General features: G+C 36.1%; 1 protein-coding gene across 1 annotated transcript in view; it reads left to right on the forward strand.

The window, feature by feature from the left end:
* The window catches only part of LOC148939854 (uncharacterized), a 450,089-nt gene that overhangs the window by 202,632 nt on the left and 219,530 nt on the right, over positions 1-27,927 (forward strand). Inside the window, exon 5 of the mRNA XM_089105986.1 lies at positions 7,200-7,361. Within this exon, the coding sequence (XP_088962112.1) occupies positions 7,200-7,361 (162 nt within the window). The remainder of the gene's footprint in view (positions 1-7,199; positions 7,362-27,927) is intronic.

Here is a 27,927-nt window from a genome sequence, read left to right on the forward strand (position 1 = left end):
GGGTGAAAAGGATGGATGCTTCAAGTTGTAGAATGGGTTTAGGAGGGATATTATGAAAAGAACTTGCTCTGAAATGCCTTTTGAAAAGTATTGCAAGGTGTTGAGGCATCCAAAAAGCTGTAAAGTAAAGTTATGAGTGAAAAGGACGGCTACTTCAACTTGAAAAATGTGTTTAGAAGGGACATTAAGCAAGGATGTTGCTATGAAATGTCTTTTGAAAGATATTTCTTTGTGTTGGAGCTTTCCAAAAAGCAGTAAAGTAAAGTTTTCGGTGAAAAAGGATGGATTTTTCAACTTTTAAAATTGGTTTAGGAGGGACAATATGAAAGTAACTTGCTCTGAAATGCCTTTTGAAAAGTATTGCTTGATGTTGAGGTATCCAAAAAGCTGTAAAGTAAAGTTGTGGGTGAAAAGGATGGGTACTTCAAGTTGGAAAATGGGTTTAGAAGGGACATTAAGAAAAGAAATTGCTCTGAAATGCCTTTTGAAAAGTATTTCCTGGTGTTGAGGTATCCAAAAAGCTGTAAAGTAAAGTTGTGGGTGAAAAGGAAGGTAGCTTCAACTTGTAAAATGAGTTTAGGAGGGACATTAAGAAAGTACCTTGCTTTGAAATGCACTTTGAAAAGTATTGCTTGGTGTTGAGATATCCAAAAAGTTGTAAAGTAAAGTTGTGGGTGAAAAGGATGGGTACTTTAAGTTGGAAAATAGGTTTAGAAGGTACATTAAGAAAAGAAGTTGCTCTGAAATGCCTTCTGAAAGGTATTTCTCGGTGTTGAGGTATCCAAAAAGCTGTAAAGTAAAGTTGTGGATGGAAAGGATGGATACTTCAACTTGTAAAATTGGTTTAGGAGAGACATTAAGAAAGGAAATTGCTCTGAAATGCCTTTTGAGATCTATTGCTTGGTGTTGATGTATACAAAAAGCTCTAAAGTAAAGTGGTTAGTTAAAAGGATGGGTACTTCTAAGTTTGAAAATAGGTTTAGCAGTGACATTAAGAAAAGAAGTTGCTCTGAAATGCCTTTTGAAAAGTATTGCTTGGTGTTGAGATATCCAAAAAGCTGTAAAGTAAAGTTGTGGGTGAAAAGGATGGGTTCTTCAAGTTGGAAAACGGGTTTAGAAGGGACATAAAGAAAAGAAGTTGCTCTGAAATGCCTTTTGAAAAGTATTTCTTGGTGTTGAGGTATCCAAAAAGCTGTAAAGTAAAGTTCTTGGTGAAAAGGATGGGTACTTCTAGTTGGAGAATGGTTTTAGAAGGGACATTAAGAAAAGAAGTTGCTCTGAAATGCCTTTTGAAAGGTATTTCTTGGTGTTGAGGTATCCAAAAAGCTGTAAAGTAAAGTGGTGGGTGAAAAGGATGGGTACTTCAAGTTGAAAAATAGGTTTAGGAGAGACATTAAGAAAAGAAGTTGCTCTGAAATGCCTTTTGAAAGGTATTGCTTGGTGTTGAGGTATCCAAAAAGTTGTGAAGTAAAGTTGTGGATGAAAAGGATGGGTACTTCATGTTGGAAAATGGATTTAGAAGGGATATAAAGAAAAGAACTTGCTCTGAAATGCCTTTTGAAAGGTATTTCTTGGTGTTGAGGTATCCAAAAAGTTGTAAAGTAAAGTTGTGGGTGAAAATGATCGGTACTTCAAGTTGGAAAATGGGTTTAGAAGGGATATTAAGAAAAGAACTTGTTCTGAAATGCCTTTTGAAAGGTATTGCTTGGTGATGGAGCATTCAAAAAGCTCTAAAGTAAAGTTGTGGGTAAAAAGGAAGGATGCTTCAACTTGTGAAATGGGTTTAGGAGGGACATTAAGAAAGGAACTTGCTCTGAAATGCCTTTTGAAAGGTATTTCATGGTGTTGAGGCATCCAAAACTGGTGTAAAGTAAAGTTGGGGGGTGAAAAGGATGGGTACTTCAAGTTGGAAAATGGATTTAGAAGGAACATTAAGAAAGGAACTTGCTCTGAAATGCCTTTTGAAAAGTATTTATTGGTGTTGAGATAACCAAAAAGCTGTATAGTAAAGTTCTGGGTGAAAAGGATGGGTACTTCAATTTGGAAAATAGGTTTAGAAGGTACATTAAGAAAGGAACTTGCTCTGAAATGTCTTTTGAAAAGTATTGCTTGGTGTTGGGGCATTCAAGAGCTGTAAAGTATAGTTGTGGGTGAAAAGGATAGGTACTTCAACTTGTAAAATGGGTTTAGGAAGGACATTATGAAAAGAACTTGTTCTGAAATACATTTGAAAAGTATTGCTTGGTGTTGGAGCATTCAAAAAGGCAGTATAGTAAAGTTGTGGTGAAAAGGATGGGTACTTCAATTAGTAAAATTAGTTTAGGAAGGAAATTAAGAAAAGAAATTGGTCTGAAATGCCTTTTGAAAAGTATTGCTTGGTGTTGGGGCATTCAAAAAAGCTGTAAAGTAAAGTTGTGTGTAAAAAGGATGGGAACTTCAACTTGTAAAATGGGTTTAGGAAGTACATTAAAAAATAACTTGTTCTGAAATGCCTTTTCAAAAGTATTGCTTGGTGTTGGAGCATTCAAAAAGGCAGTATAGTAAAGTTGTGGGTGAAAAGGATGGGTACTTCAACTTGTAAAATGGGTTTAGGAAGGACATTAAGAAAAGAAATTGTTCTGAAATGCCATTTGAAAATTATTGCTTGGTTTTGAAGCATTAAAAAATCTGTAAAGTATAACCGCGTCTGAGAAGGAATGGAAATTCAACTTATAAAAAGGGTTAATGAAGGACATTAAGAAAAGAATTTGTTCTGAAATGCACTTTCAAAAGTATTGCACGGTGTTGGGGCATTCAAAAAAGTTTTAAAGTAAAGTTGTGGGTGAAAAGGATGGGTTCTTTAATTTGTAAAAAAGGTTTAGAAGGGACATTAAAAAAAGAACTTATTGTGAAATGCCATTTGAAAAGTATTGCTTGGTGTTGGGGCATTCAAGAGCTGTAAAGTATAGTTGTGGTTGAAAAGGATAGGTACTTCAACTTGTAAAATGGGTTTAGGAAGGACATTATGAAAAGAACTTGTTCTGAAATGTCATTTGAAAAGTATTGCTTGGTGTTCGAGCATTCAAAAGGCAGTATAGTAAAGTTGTGGGTGAAAAGGATGGGTACTTCAACATGTAAAATGGGTGTAGGAAGGACATTAAGAAAAGAAATTGTTCTTAAATGCCTTTTGAAAAGTATTTCTTGGTGTTGGAGGATTCAAAAGCTGTAAAGTAAAGTTCTGGGTGAAATGGATTGGTTCTTCAATTTGTAAAATAGGTTTAGAAGGTACATTAAAAAAAAGAAATTATTGTGAAACGTCATTTGAAAAGTATTGCTTGGTGTTGGGGCATTCAAGAGCTGTAAAGTATAGTTGTGGTTGAAAAAGATAGGTACTTCAACTTCTAAAATGGGTTTAGGAAGGACATTATGAAAAGAACTTGTTCTGAAATGCTCTTTGAAAAGTATTGCTTGGTGTTGGAGCATTCAAAAAAGCAGTATAGTAAAGTTGTGGGTGTAAAGAATAGGTACTTCAATTTGTAAAATGGGTTTAGGATGGAGATTCTGAAAAGAACTTGTTCTGAAATGTCTTTTGAAAAGTATTGCTTGGTATGTGGGCATTCAAAAAAGCTGTAAAGTAAAGTTGTGGGTGAAAAGGATGGGTACTTCAACTTGTAAAATGGGTTTAGGATGGACATCAAGAAAATAACTTGTTCTGAAAAGCTAAAATAAAGCCTTATAAAAAGTATTAAAAAATGGGGAGGGGACTCTTTGGGGGCCCGGGGGGCCCTTTGGGAGCCCGGGGGACCTTTGGGGACCGGGGGGTTCCTTGGGGGGTGGGGTTGGGGGATCGGAGCCCTTTGGGGTTGGGGTAGGGACCTCACGACACTGTTCAAATGAAACTTGTGTATTATAACGACCATAGAGTTTCACCCTCAAATCCTCTTCTAAAACATCTTCTAAAATCATCTTTTAAAATGTCTCTAACTGTTTCACTGAAATAATTCCCTAAAATGTCTAAAACGGTTTCGCCCAAATAACCCCTAAACGTAATTTCTGCGTTTTCCTTTTGTTTTTGACATCCCTGCGCTGTCACACTTCAAATTACTAGGAAACCCTTTCCCGCGCAATTCTCTTCGTCTCTAAGATGAAAACATTCGCCCGGAAACATTCTCCTGGAAGAACTCCAAAGACATTAATAAACTTCGCCCCGGAGACAATTCTCCTTGGAAATAAATCAAAGACAATAATAAACTTTGCCCGGAGACATTTCTCGGAAACGTGTTCTCCCTGGGGATTCCATGCCCATATTTGGTGTACTCGTGGGACTGACAGCACAGGTGTTCTCCCTAGGGACTCTATGCCCAAATATGGCGTTCTCGTCGGAGTATAAGATAGCTTTCTACTCTTTCACACCCCTTGTTTATCTTTCTGTTTATCTTCCCCAAATTTCTCCAGGTAGCCATTTACAGCAGGATCGATTCTGACTGGGCTTACAGAGTCATCCCCTAACCCCCGTTTCAAGCCAAATAACCAGCGAAACCAGGACTTGACCCCTCCCGAAATGGACCCCTCAGGGACCAAAGACTTCAAGTCTAGTGTGATAACCATTCGACTAGAACAGCACTAATATAACTTTAATAAATCAAATAGTATTAACATTTTGATTAATAAATATCAGTATATGTATATTAAACTGACAATGCACATTCATTTGTATTTTTTTTCAGTAATGTGCAAATTATGTTCTGGCCTTGGGATGTCATAGGGGTTTTGAGCCCTACTCATGTTAATTTCTGCTCGTTTTGAGTTTGACTTGAATCTTTATTGTAATTTCTGTTCGTCTTGGGTTCATTTATTTATTGATGCTGATTTTTGGTAGTTTCACACTGGGTAGATTATTTGATTTCATTTTTGCTCATTTTTGTTTAATGGGGTTCTTTACTTTTCGTTGAAAAACTTATTTTGTGGAAAAAGTTTTTTTTTAATTAATTTCTTTTCTTTTTATATTGACATAGTCTTTTCAGGGAAAAAGAAAATAATTCTTTAAATCTTTTTGTTTTTTTTAAGACTTTATAGCTTAATCTGCTATTTGTATGCTGGAGAAAAATTTTCAGCAATTTTTAAAGACATTCACCCTTTTAAAAATTTGGACACAAATAGTCGTGTTTAATTTAGTTTCATACCGCCTCTAGTTAACCTGAAATAGAAAAATTTGTACCATTCACAAAAAAATCTGTTTACTTTCTTTGATAGCTTGGATATACTTAAGCTATTTTGATTTGGTTAAAGTTTAAGAGCAAAAGTAGCCCCGAAATTTGAACATAATACCCTCAGTCGTTTTTTGGATACTGCTGGGATGCCTCATTGGGAGTTTGCATTAACAAAGTCCATTTTGATTTAATCTTACGGCAACATTTAGTTTTTAACATAATAGGCAAATTGGAGGGTGGGCGTGGGAGGGGGAATAGTTGCCCTCCAATCTTTTTCGACTATTAGCCCTTTTTTAGCCCTTTCTATTTTCAATCGAATGAGCCCTTTTCGAAGCTCCTAAGAAAACTCCTTCAATACGAAGTGCCCTGTTCTAAACAAAAAAAAAGAAAAAAATAATAATACATTGTACCCACACCGATGTTTCAGAGGCAACGCTATAGCGTTGCCTATAGTAAAGGTCATACGGTTCCAATAATTTATTATTATTATTTTTTCCAGAGGCACTTCATATGGAAGGGGTCGTCGTAGAAAATTCAAACTTTAACGTAAAGAGCGAGGTATTGACTAGGTGGCAAACCCCCTAATATACTTAATGGAAATATACGAATATAGAAGTTCGTTAGGTAAGTTAATTCGTAAGTTACGTATATTTATCACTAATAAAAACGTTCGTAAATAAAATTAAACAACTTTCAATAAAGCCATTTAACCAAAAAAGTAAAATTAGCACACAATTTTCCTTTTAATTGTTCCTGTATATTGAGCAAAAATCAAAACCTGCAATGATTCAATAACGTTCAGAAATTAAATAAAAAAAACAAGTTTTTTTAACTGAAAGCAAGGAGCGACATTAAAACTTAAAACGAACAGAAGTTATTCCGTATATGAAAGGGGCTGTCCCCTCCTCGACACCTTGCTCTTTACGCTAAAGTTTGACTCTTTCTCACAACTCTATTTTGTAAAACAATAAAATACTTTAGCGTAAAGAGCAAGGCGTTGAAGAGGGGACAGCCCCTTTCATATTCGGAATAATTTCTGTTCGTTTTAAGTTTTAATGTCACTCCTTACTTTCAGTTTAAAAAAAAACTTGTTTTTTTATTTAATTTCATTTAGAAACTACTAACTAATAAAATAATAACCTGAGCAAAATGAGATGTTCCCTGGCTATTATTATTTAATTTTGGACAGCGAGACTCAATTTGTCACTGTCGAAGCTAGGATAAAGTTTCCATTGAGGATTTGATAAAAGAACAATTTACTTGCGCTTGTATTCTAAGCCCAGTTCTATATCTAATAAGCTACAAGCTGCGATTTTGCAAACTTTTTCAATTTTAACATCCTCGGAGTAAGTCTCCTCTTAACAAAACTCAATTTAACAAAACGTTGATAGGGGAGGTCAAGGTTAAACCAAGAAAAGAGACAACGAGGTTGTCATCCTCAAATACATAATTTCCGGACCTTTAAACTACGTTGATCAAAATGGCTATCTAAAAATTTTGATTGGATGTGTTTGGAGAAATAGTGGGGGTGGGTGGGGTATTAGTTGCCCTTAAATAACTTACTATTATTAAAAACGGCACTAGCCCTTTTAATTTCCAATTGAATAAGTCCTTTTCGAAGTTTCTACGACAGCTCCTTTGATACGAACTGCCCTGGTGTTAAAAAAAAAAAAAAAAAAAAAAAAAACGCACATCGGTCTTTACTTAGGCAGGGCTTTTGCACTGCATTGATTGATTGTTCTAGTGCTTAATTTTTTTTTTTTTTTTCATCGATGCTTTAAAAAAATCAAGCAGACAGTCCAAATACATTTAATTTTCAATCAAACACAAATACAGAAATACAATTTAAAATTTTCACGGTTAGGGGAGGGGTAGGGAGCATTATTATATCTAATGAGTATTCGATATATCTAATGAGTATATCTGATGAGTATCTAGTGATGAGGCCTAATATCTAATGAGTATATTATATCTAATGAGTATATCCGAAGCATAACTTATCTTTTCAAGGTGTGAAGGAGGTGGAGTTTCTTGGTATTACGATGTTGACTCTCGAAAAGAGGCATTTTGGGAGGATTCTGACACTCCATTGCAGTTATGTGGTTTAAACGAGAGATACTTTCCTCCTGTTACCCTATTTGGAAATGCAAATTCAGGAGCATTGTTACTTAGGTAAGTTTTTTCTTTACTTACAATAAAATAAGTCAGTCTAAATTTAAGTTTCTTTCTGTTTTTATTGTTTTCTTCTGAATATTAATTGAGTTAATTATTTTTTAAAAAAGAGGTTAGGTGGTCCTTGGCCTGGCAGGAAGGGAGGAACCTTACTCTTAAATTCAAACGATTTATACATTGAGAAGGCGAGTGATTATGTCGAACAGTGAAATGGAGCCATTCTAAACAATAGTGAGAAATCTTTTATGTCAATAGTGTGTTTTGTCGTAAGCTCTCAACGAGCGTTTTGTCACATAGCAACATATTTTGTCAATTTGTTTCTTCTTTATTAGTTAGATCCGATTGAGCTTTAAATATTTAAAGCAGTCTGTGCATTAGAAAGGTATCAACTATACAATTTTTATGACAAATCTTAAACTAACTAGAGTTTGAGCATAAGGCTATAAGGCTTAATGACATAATACGAATCTATAATCATAGGCAGAGCAATAGCGCTGCCCAAGTAAAGAATGATGTTGGTACTATGTATAATTTTTTTTTTTGTTGGTCTTAGACCAGGGCGCTTCGTATCGAAGGGGTTGTCGTAGAAACTTCGAAAGGGCTCATTCGATTGGAAATTGGAAAGGCTTGTACCCTTTCTAATAGTCGAAAGTGATTGGAAGGCAACTAACACCCCTTCCACGCCCACCATTTCACCAAACACATCCAATCAAAATTTTGAGATAGCCAGTTTGTTCAGCGTAGTTGAAAGAACTAGAAATTAGGTCCTTTAGCAGGACACTCCCCCCACAGTCTTCAGGGCAAGAGTTGTAATTTATTCCCTGGGGGTATATAAGGTTTTTATTGAAAGCGTTGTCGTAGAAACTTCCAAAAGGGCTCATTCAATTGGAAATTCAAAGGGCTAGTGCTCTTTTAAATACTCGAAAGTGATTGGAGGCCAACTAACCCCCTCTCACGAACACCATTTCCCAAAACACATCCACTCAAAATTTCGAGATAACCATTTTGTTCAACGTAGTTGAAAGTTCTGAAGATTAGATCATTGAGAATGAAAAACCCCCCATGGTCCTCAGAACGAGGGTTGTAAGTTATGCCCTAGGGGCATATAAGGCTTTTATATAAAGTGTTGTCGCAAAAACTTCAAAGGGGGCTCATTCTATTGGAAATTGAAATGGCTAGTGCCCTTTTTAATAGTTGAAAGTGATTGGAGGGCAACTGACCCCCCTCTCACGCCTACCATTTCCCCAAGCACAAGCAATCAACATTTTGAGATATCCATTTTGTTCAACGCGTTTCGGAAAATAGGTCTTTGAGGATGATAGCCCCCTAAGAGCCCTCAGGGCACGGGTTGTAATTTATTCCCTGGGGGCATATAAGGTTCTTATAGAAAGCGTTGTCGTAGATACTTCAAAAATGGCCCATTCGATTGGAAACTGAAAGGGCTACTGTCCTTTTTAATAGTAGAAAGTGATTCGAGGGCAACTAACCCCCCTTTCACTCCCACCATTTCCCCAAACACATCCAATCAAATTTTTCAGATAGCTATTTTTTTAAACATAGTTGAGACTTAAAGAAACTAGGCCGTTAAGGATAACAACTACAGCCCCCAGGGTAAGGTTTTTAAATTATGCCCTGGGGGCATATAAGGTTCTTACAGAGTGTGATGTTGTAGAAACTTAAAAAAGGGCTCATTCGATTGGAAACTGAGAGAGCTAGTGCTCTTTTTAATAGCCAAAAATGATTGACGAGCAACATACCCCCTCTCACGCCCACCATTTCTCCGAACACATCCAATAAAAATTTTGAGATAACCATTTTGTTCAACGTAGTTTGAAGGTCTGGAAATTAGGTCATTGAGGATGAACCCCTCCCCCCCCCCCAAAAAAAAACCCTCAGGGCAAGGGTTTTCAGTCATACCTTGGGGGCATATAAAGTTTTATAGAAAGTATTGTTGTAGAAATTTCAAAAAGGGCATTTCGATTGGAAATTGAAAGGGCTCTTACCCTTTCTAATAGTCGAAAGTAATTGGAGGGCAACTAACCCCTTCACACGCCCACCATTTTCCCGAACACATTCAATCAAAAATTTGAGATGGCAATTTTGTTCAACATAGTTCAAAGGCCCAAAAAATATGTCTTTGAGGATGACAAACCCCCCAGAGCCCCCTGGGCAAAGGTTGTAAGTTACACCCTGGGGGCATATAAGGTTTTTATAGAAAGTGTTGTCGTTGAAACTTCAAAAAGGCTCATTCAATGAATATGGTTCAAGGGTAAAGAAATTATGTTTTTGAGTATGAACCCCCCCTCCCCAGAGCCCTCAGGACTAAGATTGTAAGTTGTGTCCGGGGTGCAGAAAAGGTTTTTATAGAATGTGTTGTCATGGAAACTTCAAAAAGGGCTCATTAAATTGGGAATTGAGATGGATAGTGTCCTTATTAATAGTCAAAAGTGAACTTGACTTGACTTGCTTTATTTACAACTAATTACAAAATAAACTATATACAAGCAACCACCCGGGGAAGGCTCAAAAAGCCTGATGAAGAACGGCTGCAATCCTCTAATTCTCAACCTTTTACAAACTTCATTAAAAAAAAAAAAAAAAAAAAAAAAAAAAAAAAAAAAAAAAAAAAAAAAACTGAGACATTAAGAATAAAAATGACAATAATAATAAATTATCTCCCCTCTCACGCCAACTGGGATATCATTCCAAATAGCCGGAGCCAAATACCGAATTCCGAAACCTGCACGTGTGTTGTCTCGATACTCAACCGTAAAATGTTTCGCCTCTCTAGTCGCATACCTGTGGAGTGAACTATTTACGCGAAAAAAAGTTTGTAAAAACTGGAGGACATACATCAATTCAACATCTATAGGCAAAAATAGCAGCTTGGTAATCGCGGATCTGACCAATGTTAAGCACACTTAATTTTTTAAAACATAACGCGGTATCATTCACATTTTCTATATAATTCCAAAGAAGACGTACTGTTTTGTTTTGTAAAATCTGCACTCTTTTGAAATTTGCATAAAAATTTCTAGACCAAATGACATAACCATAAGAAATATAAGGCGCAACAATACTATGATACAATAACAAAAGAACCGAGAAGGGTAAAAAATGCTTCAAACGACGCAAAAGTCCCAGACCTCTAGCAACTTTAGCTGCAACAAGATCACTATGGTGCTTCCAAGACAAATTACAATCAAGCTGGAAGCCCAAATAACGCACCTCATGCACCTGTGACAAAGGCTTACCATTAAAAAATATATCTCCATCAACGCTTGGAGGCTTACCAACTCTCCTAAAAATCATAAAATTAGTTTTTTTAACATTCACTGACAAAAGGCTCAAACTTGTAACTACATAAAATGACTTTAAAACCCTATTTAATTTCAACAATAGATCATCAATCATTTGACTAGACATAGTTAAAGCAGTATCATCCGCGAAAGTCGTGATAAAACACTCCGGTAAGTAAAAACGCATTGAATCAACATACACAAGGTACAGAAGTGGTCACAAGAAAAATCCCTGAGGTACACCACACTTCACTTGATAGGGAGAAGAAAATGCATCATTTAAAACAACTTGAATAGATCTTCCACTTAAAAAACTATCAAACCATTTCAGATAATTACCACGAACTCTAAGGGACTGTAGACGTTTGAGTAAAATTTTAAAATCCACCGTGTCAAACGCCTTTCTAAAATCAATAAAAACTGTCAAAGGGATTTCACCACGTTCAAAGCATCTATTTACAATATCACAGAGAGAATGCACGGCGTCCGACGTCGAGTGACCTTTCCTAAAGTCCAACTGAGTTTCACTTAACATCTCTGTTTTCGTAAGGTAATCATATAGCCTTTTATGCACAATTTTTTCAAATATTTTTGAAAATAGGGGAAGGATTGATATAGGTCTATAATTTTCGATATCTAGTTTAGACCCACCTTTATGGAGGGGGATGACTTTTGCCCTTTTAAGCGCATGGGGGAATACTCCAGTTTCCGGGGATTTTTGATTATGTCGACGAGACATGGTATTAAATAACACATCACTGATTTAAAAGCCTTCAAATTAATTCCATCTGTCCCTGCTGAATTAGATTTGATTGTTTTCACAACCTTCAGAATATCATCTCCAGTACACGGTTGAAATTCAATTTCATTTCTAATTCCTCTTTCATCCAAAAATTCGTCCTCCAGGGAATCATTATTCAAATTCACTAACCCTTCCGCCTGCACATTTTGACCAATACTTGAAAAGAACTTAGCAAATTAATTAGTAATAAGCGTTTCATCACTCACTGCTTCTCCTTGAATCAGCAGCGAATTGGGTGGGGCTTCTTTCCTCTTTCCCAATAGGTCATTTATAACCTTCCAAGTTCCTCTCGCATTATCCTTATTTAAACTCAGTTGGTTAGCAAAATGTTCTTTTTTAGCTTTCCTTCTCATTGAGTTCACTTTATTGCGTATTGTTTTAGACTCTTCCAATTTCTCGACACACTTACTATTTAAATAATCTGTATACACTTCATTTCTTAAATCTGCCGCTTCAAGAATTTTTGTGGCTATCAAAGGCTTCCTGGGTTGAATTCTTATGTGTTTTCACTAATTGAACTGGGCAAGTCTTGTCATAAATTGGCTGTATGATCCCCATTATGTAATCAAATGCCCCAGAAGCGTCATCTTTTATCTCCAAAATCTCGCTAAGATCAGTGCTGCTTAACTCATCACCAAACCTCTGTAAATTCTCTTTTTTTAACGACCGAGTCTTCACTTTTTTTCTTTCATTTCTTTTTATGCGGACACAAGGTACCATTCCGAGAACTGGAAAATGGTCAGAACAAGGGTACAGAACCACATCAGCATAACTACGGTCCAGATACTTCGAACCAACAAAAATATTGTCAATGAGAGTAGCTGAATGACTCGTGACCCGTGTTGGAATATTAAGTAAGGGAAAAAAATCATTAGCAACCATCAAATTAAAAAAAATCAATATTCACTCCATTCAGCGATAGCAGATCAAAGTTAAAATGACCCATACAAATAAAATCTAAACCTGTCCGAGACACCGCTCGCGTAAGTTGATCAAAACCACGCTCAAAATCTTCCCAGCTTGCGCTCGGTGGCTTATGCACAATACTAATCAAAAATTTACTACTACCCAAATTTAAATATATACTAAAACTTTCAAACTTACCCTCTATCCAAACATCAATATCATTTCTTACTTGGCATGTCAATGACTTTGAAATCAAACACGCAATTCCCCCTCTGTGAAGTGACGTCCGGTTTTTAGCCACCAAATTATAATCTGGAAAAGAATACAGCGAGAAATAGTGTTCCTGACTAAAAACACTTTCAGATATATCAATAAAACTAATTTTTCCTTGAGAATCAGAAAGAAATTGCAACACATCCTCATAACCAGTAGTGAGGTGACAATTCCAGGCACATAAACACAACGAATCGGCTTCCCCGGGGTCTAACTTCGATCTTTGGACATAAGCACTATTTTTTAACGGTTGAAATATAGCTTGGCTCATACACGGTTCAGCATCTCTTGCTATTGGTGCCGATAAAACCTCTTCTAGACGAAAAGGTCCGCTCATTAAATCATCAAGTGAAGAACCAACGAAAGGAAATAAATAAAAATATAACATATCTCTCTAAATGAAAAAAAAAGTAAGAAATAAAAAATAGTAGACCAAGACAATTTTTTGCAAATAATAACAGAAAGACTAAAATCAAAAACGAAACAAAACGGATCCCTCAAAAGAAAAGGAAAAGCAAGAATAAAATAAACGGGAGACCAAGACAGTTTATGCGAATAATAATAAGAATGAAAAAATCACGAAAAAGAAAGAAAAAGAAAAAGGGCAACAAAAGCTGTACAGAGAAGAAAAAACGACAGAAAACAACACAAATACTAATTCAAACGCATTCAGCAAGGGATCTTATTTTCCGGGCAGACGGTTCACCAGGCAGTTTCACTAGTTGCCCCGGTTGCCCCGGTTGGTTCATACATTTTTAACACCAAAGCGATCCCTTGCGGCATTTAGCAGGCCGCGACGTCGCTTTTTAATGGATTCCAACACAAAAATTCCAGACCCAGCTAGTTTAGACTTCTGTAAGAACACTTTTCGAGCAACTTATTTACTAACAAATCGCACTAAAACTGGGGCAACTTTGTCACTGGTGGTATGAGGCCCATTCATTTTAAACCGGAAAACACTTGATAAATCGCCAGAAGATATACCAGTAACACCCATCCGTGTCGAAAGGACACTGAGCATAGTCGTTTTAAGGTCAACTCCTGGCTTTTGCTACAGACCGTTGAAAACAAGACTGTCCAACAGATTTTCTTGATCAATTTCGTCCAGCTTGACTTCGATTTTTTCAATTCGATTCTCCAGATTACGGGTTTGCATTCTATACATTTTCAACTCACGCTCGATACGGTCTAATATGGGGTTGAACTCTAGTGAAAAAGACTTACATAACTCGCTAATTATAGTCTCATCTGAATCTTTAAGACCAGATTTCGCACTCGAGCCAGACTTGGCAGAAACCTTACGAGTTATCTCTGTAACTATAGATTCCCTAGTTTTCTCTAGCTCATGTTTTGTAGCGGAAATTCGTGCAAATAAAGCAGGCTGTGAACCGGGCAGCGTGGCAGCTTAATCCGGTACTTTTAGTGCCGCAAATGCTTCCGAAATAGACCGGTAAATGTCGGGAAAACGCTCAAGTTTTTCAAAAGCGTATTTCACATTCTTCGCAGTCTTAGTAGAAGCCTCTTGAACATTATCCTTGTACGATACAAGACTATTCTCAGAAACAATTTGCTCGTTATGGTCCCCGTAACAAAAGATCAAATAGTTAGTTCGCTTTCCATCATTTTTCGCAATCTTCAGTATTCGTACAGGCCACAATGCATAGCCTGCAAATTTCGCCAGTGCAAGATCGAATTGCTTGAAAGACGTCATGAATAGTGTGAAAAGGAAAAACCAAAATGAAAAATAAAAAACCAAAATAAGACTTATCATGTAGTGGGTAGGCCCACGGATGGCCTTGGCAATCACCGCTATTGCAGGATGGCCAAGTGGACCGTGGAGGCCTGCGACGTTTTTTTTTCACCGTTTTCTTACATCCAAAACAGCATAGCATCCAATTATTAACAAAATAACCCCCACGCTCATCATTTCCTTAAACACTTCCGATCAACATTTTGTTATAACCATTTTGTTGAACGTTGTTGAATGGTCTGGAAATTATATTTTGAGCATGGTAACACCACCCACCCCCCCACCCCCCCACAGCCTTCAGGGCTAAGATTTTAAATTATGCCCTGGGGATATATAGGGTTTTATAGAAAGCGTTGTCGTAAAAATTTCAAAAGGGCTCATTGGATTGGAAATTGAGAGGGCTATTGTCGTTTTAAATAGTCGAAAGTAATGGGAGGGTCCCCTGCCCCATGCCCATGATTTCGCCAAACATTTCCGATCAACATTTTAATATAGCCATTTTGTTTAATATTGTTGAAAGGTCTGGAAATTATATATTTGAGGATGACAACCCTCCCCCCATAGCCCTCCTGACAAGGGTCCTAAATAATGCCCTTGGGGCATATAAGGTTTTTACAGAAAGTTTTGTCGTAAAACTTCAAAAAAGGCTGAATCGATTGAAAATTGAGAGAACTAGTGCCTTTTTTATTAGTCGAAATTGGTCAGAGGGCAAATGCCCCCCCCCCTATGTTCATCATTTCCCCAAACACTTACAATCAAATTTTTGAGATAGCCATTTTGTTCAGCGTATCAGAAAGGTCTGGAAATTAAGTTTCTGAGGATCAAAAATCCCCTCAGATCTCTGGGCAAGGATGGTAAGTTATGCCCTGGGGACATATAAGGTTTTTATAGAAAGCGTGGAAACTTCGGAGGGGGCTCATTGGATTAGTAATCAGACGTTCTAGTGCTCTTTTTAAACAGTCAAAGTGATCAGAGGGCAGCCAGTCCCCTCCCCTACACACGTTGTATTGTCCCGAAATGCATCTAATAGAAATTTTGAGACAACCATTCTATTCAAAATAGTGTAAATATCATAAAACAAGGATTTTGGGGTTGAAACAAACCCCAGAGATTAGGACCAAGGGTTATAAGTTATTCCCAGGGGATAATTAAGGCTTTTGTGGAAGGGGTGGTTGTTTAACTTTAGAAGAGGCTCAATCTTTCTCCCTGAAACAGACTATGTCAATATAAAACGAACATAAATTAAATAAAAAAAAAACTTCTTCCGTAAATTAAGTTTTTTAAAAAAAAAGGAAAGAACTTCATTAAACCAGAAATCAACAAAAATTTAATCAAATAGCCTACCAAGCATACAACTACCACAAATCAGTATCAATAAACAAATGGAACCCAAAACAAACAGAAATTAAAATAAATAACAGAGTCAAACTCAAAGCGAGCAGAAATTAATATGAGTAGGGCTCTAAGCCTCATGCTTTCTAAAAGCCAGAATAAAATTTGTACTTAGCTGAAAAAATTCTTTTAAATGTTTTCACTTCTATAACTTTAAGGAATCAAAATTAACTAAAATTTTAAGGAATAAATATCAGCATATGCATATTAAACTGACAATACACATTTTTTTTTATCAGTAAGTTCATTTGAATTTTTTTCAGTAAAGTACAAATTATATTCTAGCCTTTAGAAAGCATGGAGTTTAAAACCCTACTTAGATTAATTTCTTCTCGTTTTGAGTTTGACTTATTTTAATTTCTGTTTGTTTTGGGTTTCATTTATCTATTGATACTGAGTTGTGGTAGTTGTATGCTTGGTAGATTATTTGATTCTATTTTGTTCCTTTTGGTTTAATGGAGTTAAACCAAAAAAACCAAATGGAGTTAATTTTCATATAAACGAGTATGTGGAGGAAAACACAACAGTTTAAGATCCCGTTCTTAAACGTAAAAAATTCTTGCCTGGAAGATAAGGCTATTGTGGCTTCCTGTAGGGTCCTACTAAACTTATCACAAGCCAGTGAAACGTCTAGAAGGATTGATAGTCAAAACTGAGGCAGGGAAAGTGAATCAAAATTCCTACCTTCTTGCCTTCCCTAAATAAACAGGTTGAAAATTTCTGTAGAGACAGGAAAATTTCTCCTTTATGACGGATACATTATAGCTCCAAGGGTATCATCTACATTGGAAATGTAGTTCTCAGGACTTTCTCAGCCAAACTTATGTTTTTTTTTAATTATGATAGCTTTAGAACTACTACTGCTACTAACAACTCACAGAATTTGGCTAGACACCTTAAGACAACCGAGCTGCACACACTCTTCAACCGGAGAAGAATAATTTCCGAGAAAATTCGAGAATAGTATCCCATTTATCAAATTACAGTTCACCGCTGTGTCGTTTACTAGGCTACATTTTCCTGAAGTGGTGCCACTCCTCAAGGTCATCCGGCAGCACCGTTGACCATCACAGTCCCAGCTTTGGCAAACTCGTGAAAGGTCCACGCAAATGCCACTATGAGATCATTCAAGAAGGGTTTCCCTTCCAGAGATAGGGACGAAGGAAGGAACTTATATAAGAGCAGAGACCATATACCATCTCACAACACTAGAATATATATAAGATAAGATAAGATAAGTTTTATTCTTCATTAAATACACATACAATATTAGATGTTATAAATCCCTCAAAGGCTCATTGGCCTGTACAAAGAGGGAAGACATATGAATTACATACTCAAGGATAAAAAACATACTCAATATGAATTACATACTCAAGGATAAAAAACAAAAGAAAATTTAAAATGATCACTTACTCACATATGAAGGAGAAGAAAAGAAAATATAAATAAAATAGAAACTATAGAAAAAATTAGAATAAATAAACTAAATAAATTAATTATATTAAATAGACTCAAAAAAAAAAAAAAAAAAAAAAAAAAAAAAAAAAAATATTACTATAAGCGAATTCCTGTCGTCGAAACAGACTGTAATTATTAGACTGTAATAAAATGGTGCGAAAGCAATAAAATTTAACCTATCTTCATGAATGCTACTCCTTAGTGAACTATACAAGTTTAGATCTATCTATAAGATAGATATCTTTAGTGGATTTTTAAGTAGGGGAGAGGTAAAGGCCAGAACTTAAACAAACTTTCTAGCTCTTAGTTATATATGTAAATCCATCTCTGAAAGTAATTTTCTAAATACGGTAATTTATAAAAGTTCAGAACAAGTTCCTTTTCTGGGTTGGACGAAGAATTGGATTTTTTTATTTTGTCAAAAATTTGGACGTCGATTCATGAAAGTTTTGTCAAGATGGGACAACTGGGTAAAGAATTTACAGATGCTGCTCAATCAAAATACAATGACAGGCAAATGTTTCTCTAATTGAAAATACAATATCTATTAACATTTTGTTGTTTTGTTATTTGTTTGTATGCTTTCCCGATTTATCTATTTCACGATGTAAAAAGTTAATTAGAAATGTTAATGCTTCTTTTAAGCCCTTCTCTAAATATTGATTCCCCTGCCTCTTGCTGGTTTGACTTCATTTGTATTCAGGAGGGGGTTGCTTGTCCTGTCTATTGAACAACAAAATATTTTTTTTTTTTAATTCAGCACCAGAGAACTAGTCCCTGGGTCAGAAACGTTTGCCATTTACCTGACATAATATGTTTCTTATGAAATCCTAATAGTTACAATTTAATTCATTTAATGACTTGATTTTAAGTAATATTTTGGAGTTCTTCCATTCCAAATGGATTCTAAGCTTAATCATAATCCATTTTCATAGTGATAGGTATTTTCATTTCTCCTCAGAAAAGAATTTCCTTTCCTGGAATTCCCCCTTTTCATAGATTCGGATTTTCACTTTCAAAATTGTCGAACTTGTCAAGTTGAAGAGTTTTGAAAAGGAGGTGCTTTTTGCCTTAAAAAGCTTAATGAGACTCCAAGTGTATTGTTTCCTCTTGCTTCTGAAGCTCCCTTTCATTGTGAAGGTCTCTTTAATCAAGAAACACCAGTTCAAACAGAAAAATATTGATTCTTAAACAAGATATGATTCTTCGGTAAGTAATCTATTATTTCAATAAAGAAAAGGAATAAATTCTTCAATAAGAACATATTGAAACAGCAGAACTAAAACTTCAATACCATTTTGTTTTTCAAAAAATGATATTATTCTTCCTAAAGAATCGTTGCATAAATTCTATTTCATAATTATGATCAATGTTTAGGGGGTCTAAAAACAACAAGGGGGAGCCTTTGCCCTCCAAGCACTGTTCAAAATGCCCAAAAAAGGTCAATTTAATGTCCTTCGCCGTTCCTGAGATATATATTCCCTGAAAATAATTACATGTAGATGTAGTCACAGTTGCAAGTTTTCTTATTTGGAAGTAGATACGATCGCAATTTGTCGCATTTATAGCCTAAGTAGTAGTAGTAGTAGTAGTAGTAGTACTAGTAGCAGTAGTACTAGTAGTAATAGTAGTAGGAGCAGTAGTCATAGCTGTAGTGGGCCTGGAAGTTTCAATTTATAATACCATCAAAAGTTATAAACAGACAATTTATACAATATAAGTTATAATACCTCAAATTACACACCCTGAGCCTTTTAACTTATACATCGTTTTTTTTTTTTTTTTTTTTTTTTTTTTTTTTTTAGTTCAGCATCCCACTTAACATTCCCTGAAGTTTCATTTAACCCTTTCAGACCTGAACCAAGAAGGAGTTGCGTAAAAATTCTGAAAATAGCAGAGAGTGATCCTGGAGGTTCAACTAGAACATATTTATTTTTTTTTAAAAATTATTTCATTCCAAATCCAAACTGTGAATGGTTACCATATGGTCACGTCAGGTATATACAGATACTATTTTAGGTGTTACCAGTAAAAAGGAGGAACAGAAAGAAAATGTGCCTATTCCCGATCATAAAAAGGACTTGCTGCCTCGTTTGCTGAACAAATCTGCCTAGGTGTGGTTTGGCAATGAATGCCTGACGTGACCATTTGGTAACCGATCGTTAGCAACCTTGTTTGGGGCTAAACTTTCGCTCAGAATTAGACTAGTGATATCTCATTCAAAAGATCGCATTCTTGGGTACAAAATAATATTATAATCAGGCTCTGAACTTACCAGAAACGTCCAGGTCATCGAGTTCAAAATCTGCACCTTTCCTCTTTTTCGACATTTTATGTTTTGTCTAAACTTGGACGCTCGCTCGACCGCTCGGGTAAAGCCTTGAGGGATAATAAATTCAAACGCGATACAGCCAAGCAAGCGCTATCTAGTGGAAAAGAAATCACGGTTGTAACTTTGTCGAGTCGAGAGAAAAAAATAGGGGTTGAGGGGTTTCCGTATGGTGACCACAGGCATGAAAGAGCTAACACCTTCCTCTTTTTGGAAACACCCCTGATCAAACATTCCCCTTTTCGCAATGACAAATCGTGTATATAAACAATTGGCAAATTGCATAATTCACAGCCCTAGCCCAGGGACTGTGGGATTTGGTATCCCAGGAAGCATAGCTATTAGACCTTTTATTTATTTTCATCAAATATATATTTTTTTTTGAATTTTGATCAGTGTTAGTAAAAAAGGTAGATAAAGTGGGGAAGGGTTTATTGTCCCGCAACCACTTTTGGGTATCGTCTTCAATATGCCTGGAGTTTCAGATTAATATCCTAAGCCGTCCCTGAGATACGGCTGATACGCCTTTTTGAAAACCAGTGTACAAATGCTGTGGTTTCGTTTTATTAAATATGCCCTTCAAAATTTTTCCAAAGTTATCGAAAATTTTGTGTTTTAATGTTAAGCTTAGAGTGCTTCGACTTCGCTCAGTATCCCCCTCAAAAATTAATGAAAGTAATCGCAAGTAAAAGTAGTTGCAATCACAAGTAATTCAAGTCACAGTCAAAGTCACAGTTCTTGCAGTAGTATTGGTTGTGAAAGTTTCAAGTTAATACCCTTACCCGCTACTAGGATATTGCAGATACGCCTTTTTGATAGGTCGGATGCACATGGTGTCTTTTGATTTAACTCGACATATCCCTCAAAATTTCCTCAGCCTTTTCAGACAATCCTAGGATCAAACATTACCCCCTTTCCCAATGATAAGCTGTGGATGTAAAAAATGGACCATTTGCATAGTTTACATTCCTTACCATGGTATTCCTTCGGGCATGATACTTAGACCTTTAGACTATTTGGAATAAAGTCGCTTTTTCAAAACTTTCTATCAATGTTAAAATTGGTATCTAAATGGACAAGAGGCAGGAGGCTGGTTTCCCCCCAATCCCTCTTCAACACCCCTTTCAACATGCCTTAAGAGTTTCAACTTAATTCTCTCAGTCGTCCCTTAGATATAAGATTTACCCTAATATCCTTTGCCATTTTGGATACTCAGGGTCAAACACTGTCCCCTTTTCCCCATAATCAACCTTATATATATATATATATATATATATATATATATATATATATATATATATATATATATATATATATATATATATATATATATATATATATATATATATATATATATATATATATATATATATATATATATATATATATATATATATATATATATATATATATATGGGGGTTATAACATCCCAGGAGGAACAGTTATTCAAACTATTTTCCAATTGAACAGTTCTCTCTGGTTGGAGGGCAGCTAAAGGGCATGGGAGGGGGGGGCTGATTGTCCTTCAAGCACTTTTCAACACCTCCTTCAACATGCCATGAAGTTTTAATACCTTCACCCATTCTTGAGATATTGCAGATACGTCTTTTTGATAAACTGGATGCACATAGTGTATTTTGAATTAATTAATCAAAAAAATTTTTGCACAAAATAAGTTTTTCAAAAAAAGTAAATAATGAAATTTTTTTTTAACCAAATATAAAAAAAAAAGAATCAAATAATCTAGCAAGCATACAGCTACTACAAATTAGTATCAATAAATAAATGAAACCCAAAACAAACAGAAATTAAAATAAGTCAAACTCAAAACGAGAAGAAATTAATTTAAGTAATGTTCTAAACCCTATGCTTTCTAAGAGCTAGAATATAATTTGTACTTTCAAACAGTTCGTGGTAACGAACTGTAAGTAAGGAGCGACCCGGCTCAATGGTAACCGAAACTCTAAAAAACGGAATTTTGATACCAATAGATACATCAAAAGAATCAAATTTAATTCTGATTTCAAATATGTAAGTTTCATCAAGTTTAGTCCTACCCATCAAAAAGTACGCGCCTCACAAAATTTGGCTGATTTTCGAAAAAAAGGGCAAAGACCCCCTAAAAGTTATTGAGCCTCAATGAGAATCACACCACCATATTCAGCGTATCAGAGAACCCCTATCTTGAAGTTTAAGGCTCATATCTACAAAAATGTGGAATTTTCCATTTTTTGCCAGGAGAAAGATCACGGATGCGTGTTTATTTGTTTTTTTGTTTTTTTGTTTTTTTTTTCTTTTCACCAGATGTGATCGTATCGACCCAGTAGTCCTAGAATATCGTGGGAGGGCTCATTGGAACGGAAATTAAAAGTTCTAGTGCCCCTTTTAAGTGACCAAAAAAATGGAGGGCAACTAGGCCCCCTCCCACGCTCATCTTTTCCCCAAAGTCACCCGATCAAAATTTTGAGATAGCCATTTGGCTCAGCATGGTCGTAAATATTATAAATATGTCTTTTAGGATCACTTAATCCCTCGAAGCCCCCAGGAGGAGGGCTCAAAGTTATGAACTTTGCCCAATGTAAACATCTAGTATTGGTTATTGGGACCCGGCTCAATGGTAACCGAAACTCTAGAAAACGGTTATTTTGATACAAATAGATATATCAAAAGAATTGGATGTTAATGCTGATTTCAAATATATAAGTTTCATCAAGTTTAATCCTACCCATCAAAAGTTACGCGCCTGAGGAAATTTGGCTGATCTTCGAAAAAAGGGGAAGACCCCCTAAAAGTTATAGAGCTTTAATGAAAATCACACCATCATATTCAGTGTCTCAGAAAACCCAACTTTTGAGGTTTAAAGCTCCTATCTACAAAACTGTGGAATTTTGCATTTTTTGCCAGAAGAAAGATCACAGATGCGTGTTTATTTTTTTTCCCAGAGATGATCTTACTGACCCAGTGGTCCGAGAATATCGTGGGAGGGCTCATTGGAATGGAAATTAAAAGTTCTAGTGCTCTTTTTAAGTGACCGAAAAAATGGAGGGCAACTAGGCCCCCTCCCACGCTCATTGTTTTTCCAAAGTCACCTGATCAAAATTTATAGATAGCCATTTTGTTCAGCATGTTCGAAAATATTATAAGTATGTCTTTTAGGATGACTTAATCCCCCGAAGTTCCCGGGAGGAGGGCTGAAAGTTATGAACTTTACCCAATGTTAACATATAGTATTGGTTATTGGGAAGTATACAGTACAGACGTTTTCAGGGGATATTTTTCCTGGTACTGAGGGGGGGGGGAGGGCAGGGACGTACGCAGGGAGGGGGGCCTCCGGGCCCGGCCCCCACCCGAAATCTCACGATTTTTTTCATTTTCCCATAATTTTCTGATTTTTCTCACAGAATAATGGGTTTGAAGGATTTGCCCCCCCCCCCGAAACAAATTCCTGCTTACGTGCCGGGGGTGAGGGGTTATGGAGGCGGATCTTCCCATGAAGTACGTTTTCATAGGGGAAGGGACATTGCTATGAAGGGGACGCCGGACTTCCCTGCATTATTTAAAAAAAGATCAGAAATTAAATATAAAAAAACAAGTTTTTCAACTGCAACAGCAGCAACATCAAAAATTTAAACAAACAGAAAATATTACATATATGATTGGGTTCACCCCCTAGTCAATACCTCACTCTTTAAGCCAGAGATTTTTTAGTACTTTCATAAGAGCTATTTATTCTAATTTAACGGCCTTTGTGATTAAGCGGTCATTTTTAAAGAATTGGATCAAAATTCCAACTTTCGCTTAAAGAGCAAGGTATTGACTAGGAGGCGAACCCCCTAATATACGTATCAAAAATATATCAATATAGAAGTTCGTTACGTAAGTTAATTCGTAAGTTACGCATATTTATTACTAATAAAAACGTTCGTAAATAAAATGAAACAAGTTTCGAGAAAGCCATTTAACCAAATAAAAGTAAATTAATATGAAATTTTTTTTTTAATTATTCATGTACTGTGATCCAAGATCAAATCCTGCATTTATTCAGAAACGTTCACAAATTAAATAAAAAAAAAAAGTTTTTTTTAACTGAAAGTAAGGAGCGACATTAAAACTTAAAACGAACAGAAATTATTCCGTATACGAAAGGGCTTTCCCTCCTCAACGCCTCGCTCTTTACGCTAAAGTTTTTATTGTTTTAAAAATTAAAGTTGTGAGAAAGAGTCAAACTTTAGCGTAAAGAGCGAGGCGTTGAGGAGGGGAAAGCCCCTTTCGTATACGGAATAATTTATGTTCGTTTTAAGTTTTAATGTCGGTCCTTACTTTCAGTTAAAAAACTTGTTTTTTTTATTTAATACTGAAAAAAGTTCAAATGAATTTACCGAAAAAATGTGCATTGTCAGTTTAATACACATATGCTGATATTTATTCCTTAAAATCTTAATTAATTTTGTATTTCTTAAAGTTATGTAAGTGAAAAAATTTAAAAGAATTTTTTCAGTAAAGTACAAATTATATTCTAGCTTTTAGAGATCTTAGGGTTTAGAACCCTACTCAGACTAATTTCTGCGTTTTGAGTTTGACTGATTTTAATTTCTGTTTGTTTTGGGTTTCATTTATTTATTGATACTGATTTGTGGTAGTTGTATGCTTGGTAGATTATTTGATTCTATTTATTTGTTCAATTTTGTTTAATGGTTGGATGTGTTTGCGAAAAAGGTGGGCGTGAGAGGGGGGCTAGTTACCCTCCAATCACTTTCGACTATTGAAAAGGGTACTAACCCTTTGAATTTCCAATCGAGTGAGCCCCTTTTCAAGTTTCTACGACAGAAGTTTCAATAAAAACCTTATATACCACTAGGGCATAACTTATAACCCTTGCCCTGAGAACTCTGAAGGAGTTGTCATCCTCAAATACGTAATTTCCAGAATTTTCAACTACGTTGAACAAAATGACCATCTCAAGATTTTTATTGGATGTGTTTGGATATAGGGAGGGCGTGAGAGGGGGGCTAGTTGCCTTCCAATCACTTTCGACTATCAAAAAGGGCACCAGTCATCTCAATTTTCGATTTAATGAGACCTTTTTGCAGTTTCTGCACCATAGCTTCTTTATGAAAACCTTATATTCCCCAAGGGCATAACTTGCCTAACAACCCTTGCCCTGAGGGCTGTGGGGGGGAGGGATTGTCCTACTCAAAACATAATTTCTATTGGAAAAATCAACTACGTTGAACAAAATGGCTATCTCAAAATTTTGATTGGATGTGTTTAGGAAAATGGTGGTCTCGGAAGGGTTGTTAGTTGCCTTCCAATCTCTTTCGACTATTAAAGAGGGCACTAGCCATTCCTATTTCCGATCGAATGAGCCCTTTTCGTAGTTTCTGCGACAACTACTTCGATACGAAGTGCCGTGGTCAAGAAAAAAACATACATTTTGCCAACATCATTCTTTACTTAGGCAGCGCTACTGCACTGCCTATGATTTTGCATACCCCTTGACATTCCCAAAATTTTTATTTTAGTGCCCTTAGCCCGTTCGATCCGCCGTATTGATGTTAATTTTTGCTCGTTTTGAGTTTGACTCGGTTATTAATTGTAATTTCTGTTCTTGGTTTCATTTCATTTATTGATAGTGATTTGTGGTAGTTTTATGCTTGGAAAAGTATTTGACTTTATTTTTGCTCATTTTTGTTTTTTGTGAGGAGGAATTAGTAACAGTACTAAAAGGATTAAAGAATAATAAGGCGCCAGGTGCTGATAGGGGGGTAAATGAGTTTCTTAAATATGGTGGCTCTGAGGTTAGAAATAAGTCACTGAAGATTATGAAAATGATTTTTGAAAAAGGGAAGTACCTAACGATTTTAGGAAATCCTTAATTAAGCCACTTTATAAGAAAGGTGATAAAAATGAGTGTGGTAATTATCGAGGCATTAGTCTGGTCTTTGTAGGTAGTAAATTACTTAGTAATATGATGCTTTTTAGACTGAGAGATGCCGCAGACAAAGTTTTAAGAGAAGAGCATTGCGGTTTTAGAAAAGGTAGAGGATGTGTTGATCAAATTTTCACTCTTAGGCTAATAATTGAGAAGTGCCTGAATTTTCAAACACCTTTGGTCCTCAGTTTTATAGATTATGAGCAAGCGTTCGATTCTGTTGATAGAAGAGCTTTAGTAAAGGTTTTATCCTTGTATGGTGTACCAGACAAATAAATTAAAGTGATTAGTGCTATGTACGAGAATAATACTGCTGCAGTTAAGGTAGGACATGAGGTGAGCAGCTGGTTTTGTATTAAATCAGGAGTTAAGCAGGGTTGTGTTCTATCCCCCATTAAATGGATTATTTTGATGGACTTTGTTTTAAGGAGCACTGGAAAGGCAATGGGAGACCACGGAATCAAATGGGGAGGAAAAAGTCTCCTGGACTTGAATTATGCTGAGGATTTAAGCATCCTAGATGAAAGTGTGAGCAAAATGAATGAAGTTTTAGAGGTTTTGTGAGGTCAGGGTGCTAGAATTGGTTTGAAAATTAATGTTAGGAAGACTAAGTCACTAAGGCTAGGAATAAGTAAAGATGAAAAGGTGACGTTGGGTAATGAAAATATTGATCAGGTGCCCAGTCTCATTTACCTTGGTAGTATTATTAATAAAGATGATGGGAGCAGTGAAAATGATAAAAATAGAATAGTAAAGGCTCAGGGTGTTTTTTCACAGTTAAAAAAAAGTATGGAAGAATAGGAAGATAAGTCTGCAAACCAAGATTAGAATACTAGAACCTACAGTGATGACAGTGGTCAAATATGGCTCTGAAGCATGGACGCTCCAAAAAACGGATGAAGATTTCCAAGATGTTTTCCAGAGAAATTTCTTAAGGATTGTTCTGGTTACCCGGCTGACTGACCGTATTTCAAACAATAGGCTATACGAAAAATGTGGTTCAATACCGCTCTCTAGGGCTATAATGAAAGAAAGGTTGAGGTGGCTAGGGCACATTGTGCGGATGAAGGATGACAGATTGCCGAAGATTGTTCTTTTCGGCCAACCATCTAGGGCTAAACGGAAAGCAGGTCGTCCCCGTGTGGGGTGGGATGACGTCAAAAAGAAAGATTTAAAGGAAATGGGAACTTCGTGGGCGGGTGTAAGAAGGGAGGCCTTGAATAGATTGGGGTGGAGGAGGAGCGTGCATAGCTCTGCTGGCCTCAGGCGGCTTGGTGCTGCGATGAGTTGTCAGTAGTAGTAGTAGTAGTAGTAGTAGTAGTTTTGTGGAAATAGTTTTTTAAATTAATTTCTGTTTGTTTCTTATCAACATAGTCTTTTTTATGGAAAATTTCAACTTAAAACCCCCAGTTCTTTGATTGGACAACACACAATGCCTTTTCATTTAGTTTTAAAACATAATGGGCAAATTGGATAACTATGGGCAGTCTATATACCCATCATCCCTAGAGACATAGTTACTGGACTATTCTACTATGCTAAACAAAATGAGTGTCTCGACATTTTGATTGGATGTGTTTGGGAAATGAATGCGCTTGGGAGGACGGCTGCCTGCCCTTCAATCACTTTTGACTCCTAAAAAGGACACTACGACTTTTACTTTCCAGTCGATTTAGCTGCTTTAAAAGTTTCAATGATATTATAGAGTGGCGCTGCCTGTGATATTGGTTATATTCGTTATATACTGAGTACCTGCATACAGGCATGTACGCAGGAATTTGTTTCGGGGGGGGGGGGCAATTTGTTTCGGGGGGGGGGGCAAATCCTTCAAACCCATTATTCTGTGAGAAAAATCAGAAAACTATGGGAAAATGAAAAAAATCGTGAGATTTCGGGGGGGGGGGGGGGCGGGCCCGGAGGCCCCCCCTGCGTACGTCCCTGCCCGCATATGTATAATTTTTTCGTTTTTTTTGTTTTTTTTTTGTATGTGTGAATTCAAATTGTATTTACAATGCTGACTGATTTTCAATTTATCTGCTGATAAGAATAGGACAGTAACAGTCTCCCTACAAATCCTAAGCCACGAGCCTGGCCTGGTCATCTTCAAAGATTAAACTCTTTTAGGCCAAGCTTTCAATATAGTTATGAAAGATTAAGTGATTGTGAGTGTTTGAAAACATTATTTATGTCAAGTGTGCAGTTGGAAACAGCCCTGAAGCACTATCAACAACAACAACTCCCCCTAAACGTTCTTTTATAGTTTCACCTTAATACTTTTAGTGTTATTAATTACAAAAGCTATACTGGTAGTATTAATAGTATACACATACTTCCTTCTCGCTAGTTCAAAATCTGTGACAACTTAATAATGAAAGCCGTAGGCCTACTTTAGATATTTCTTTGTCACATTTTTGAAAATCT

This window comes from Artemia sp. Qi Xiang Cuo, chromosome 20 (assembly GCF_049724085.1).
Source record: "Artemia sp. Qi Xiang Cuo chromosome 20, ASM4972408v1, whole genome shotgun sequence".
NCBI lineage: Eukaryota > Metazoa > Arthropoda > Branchiopoda > Anostraca > Artemiidae > Artemia > Artemia sp. Qi Xiang Cuo.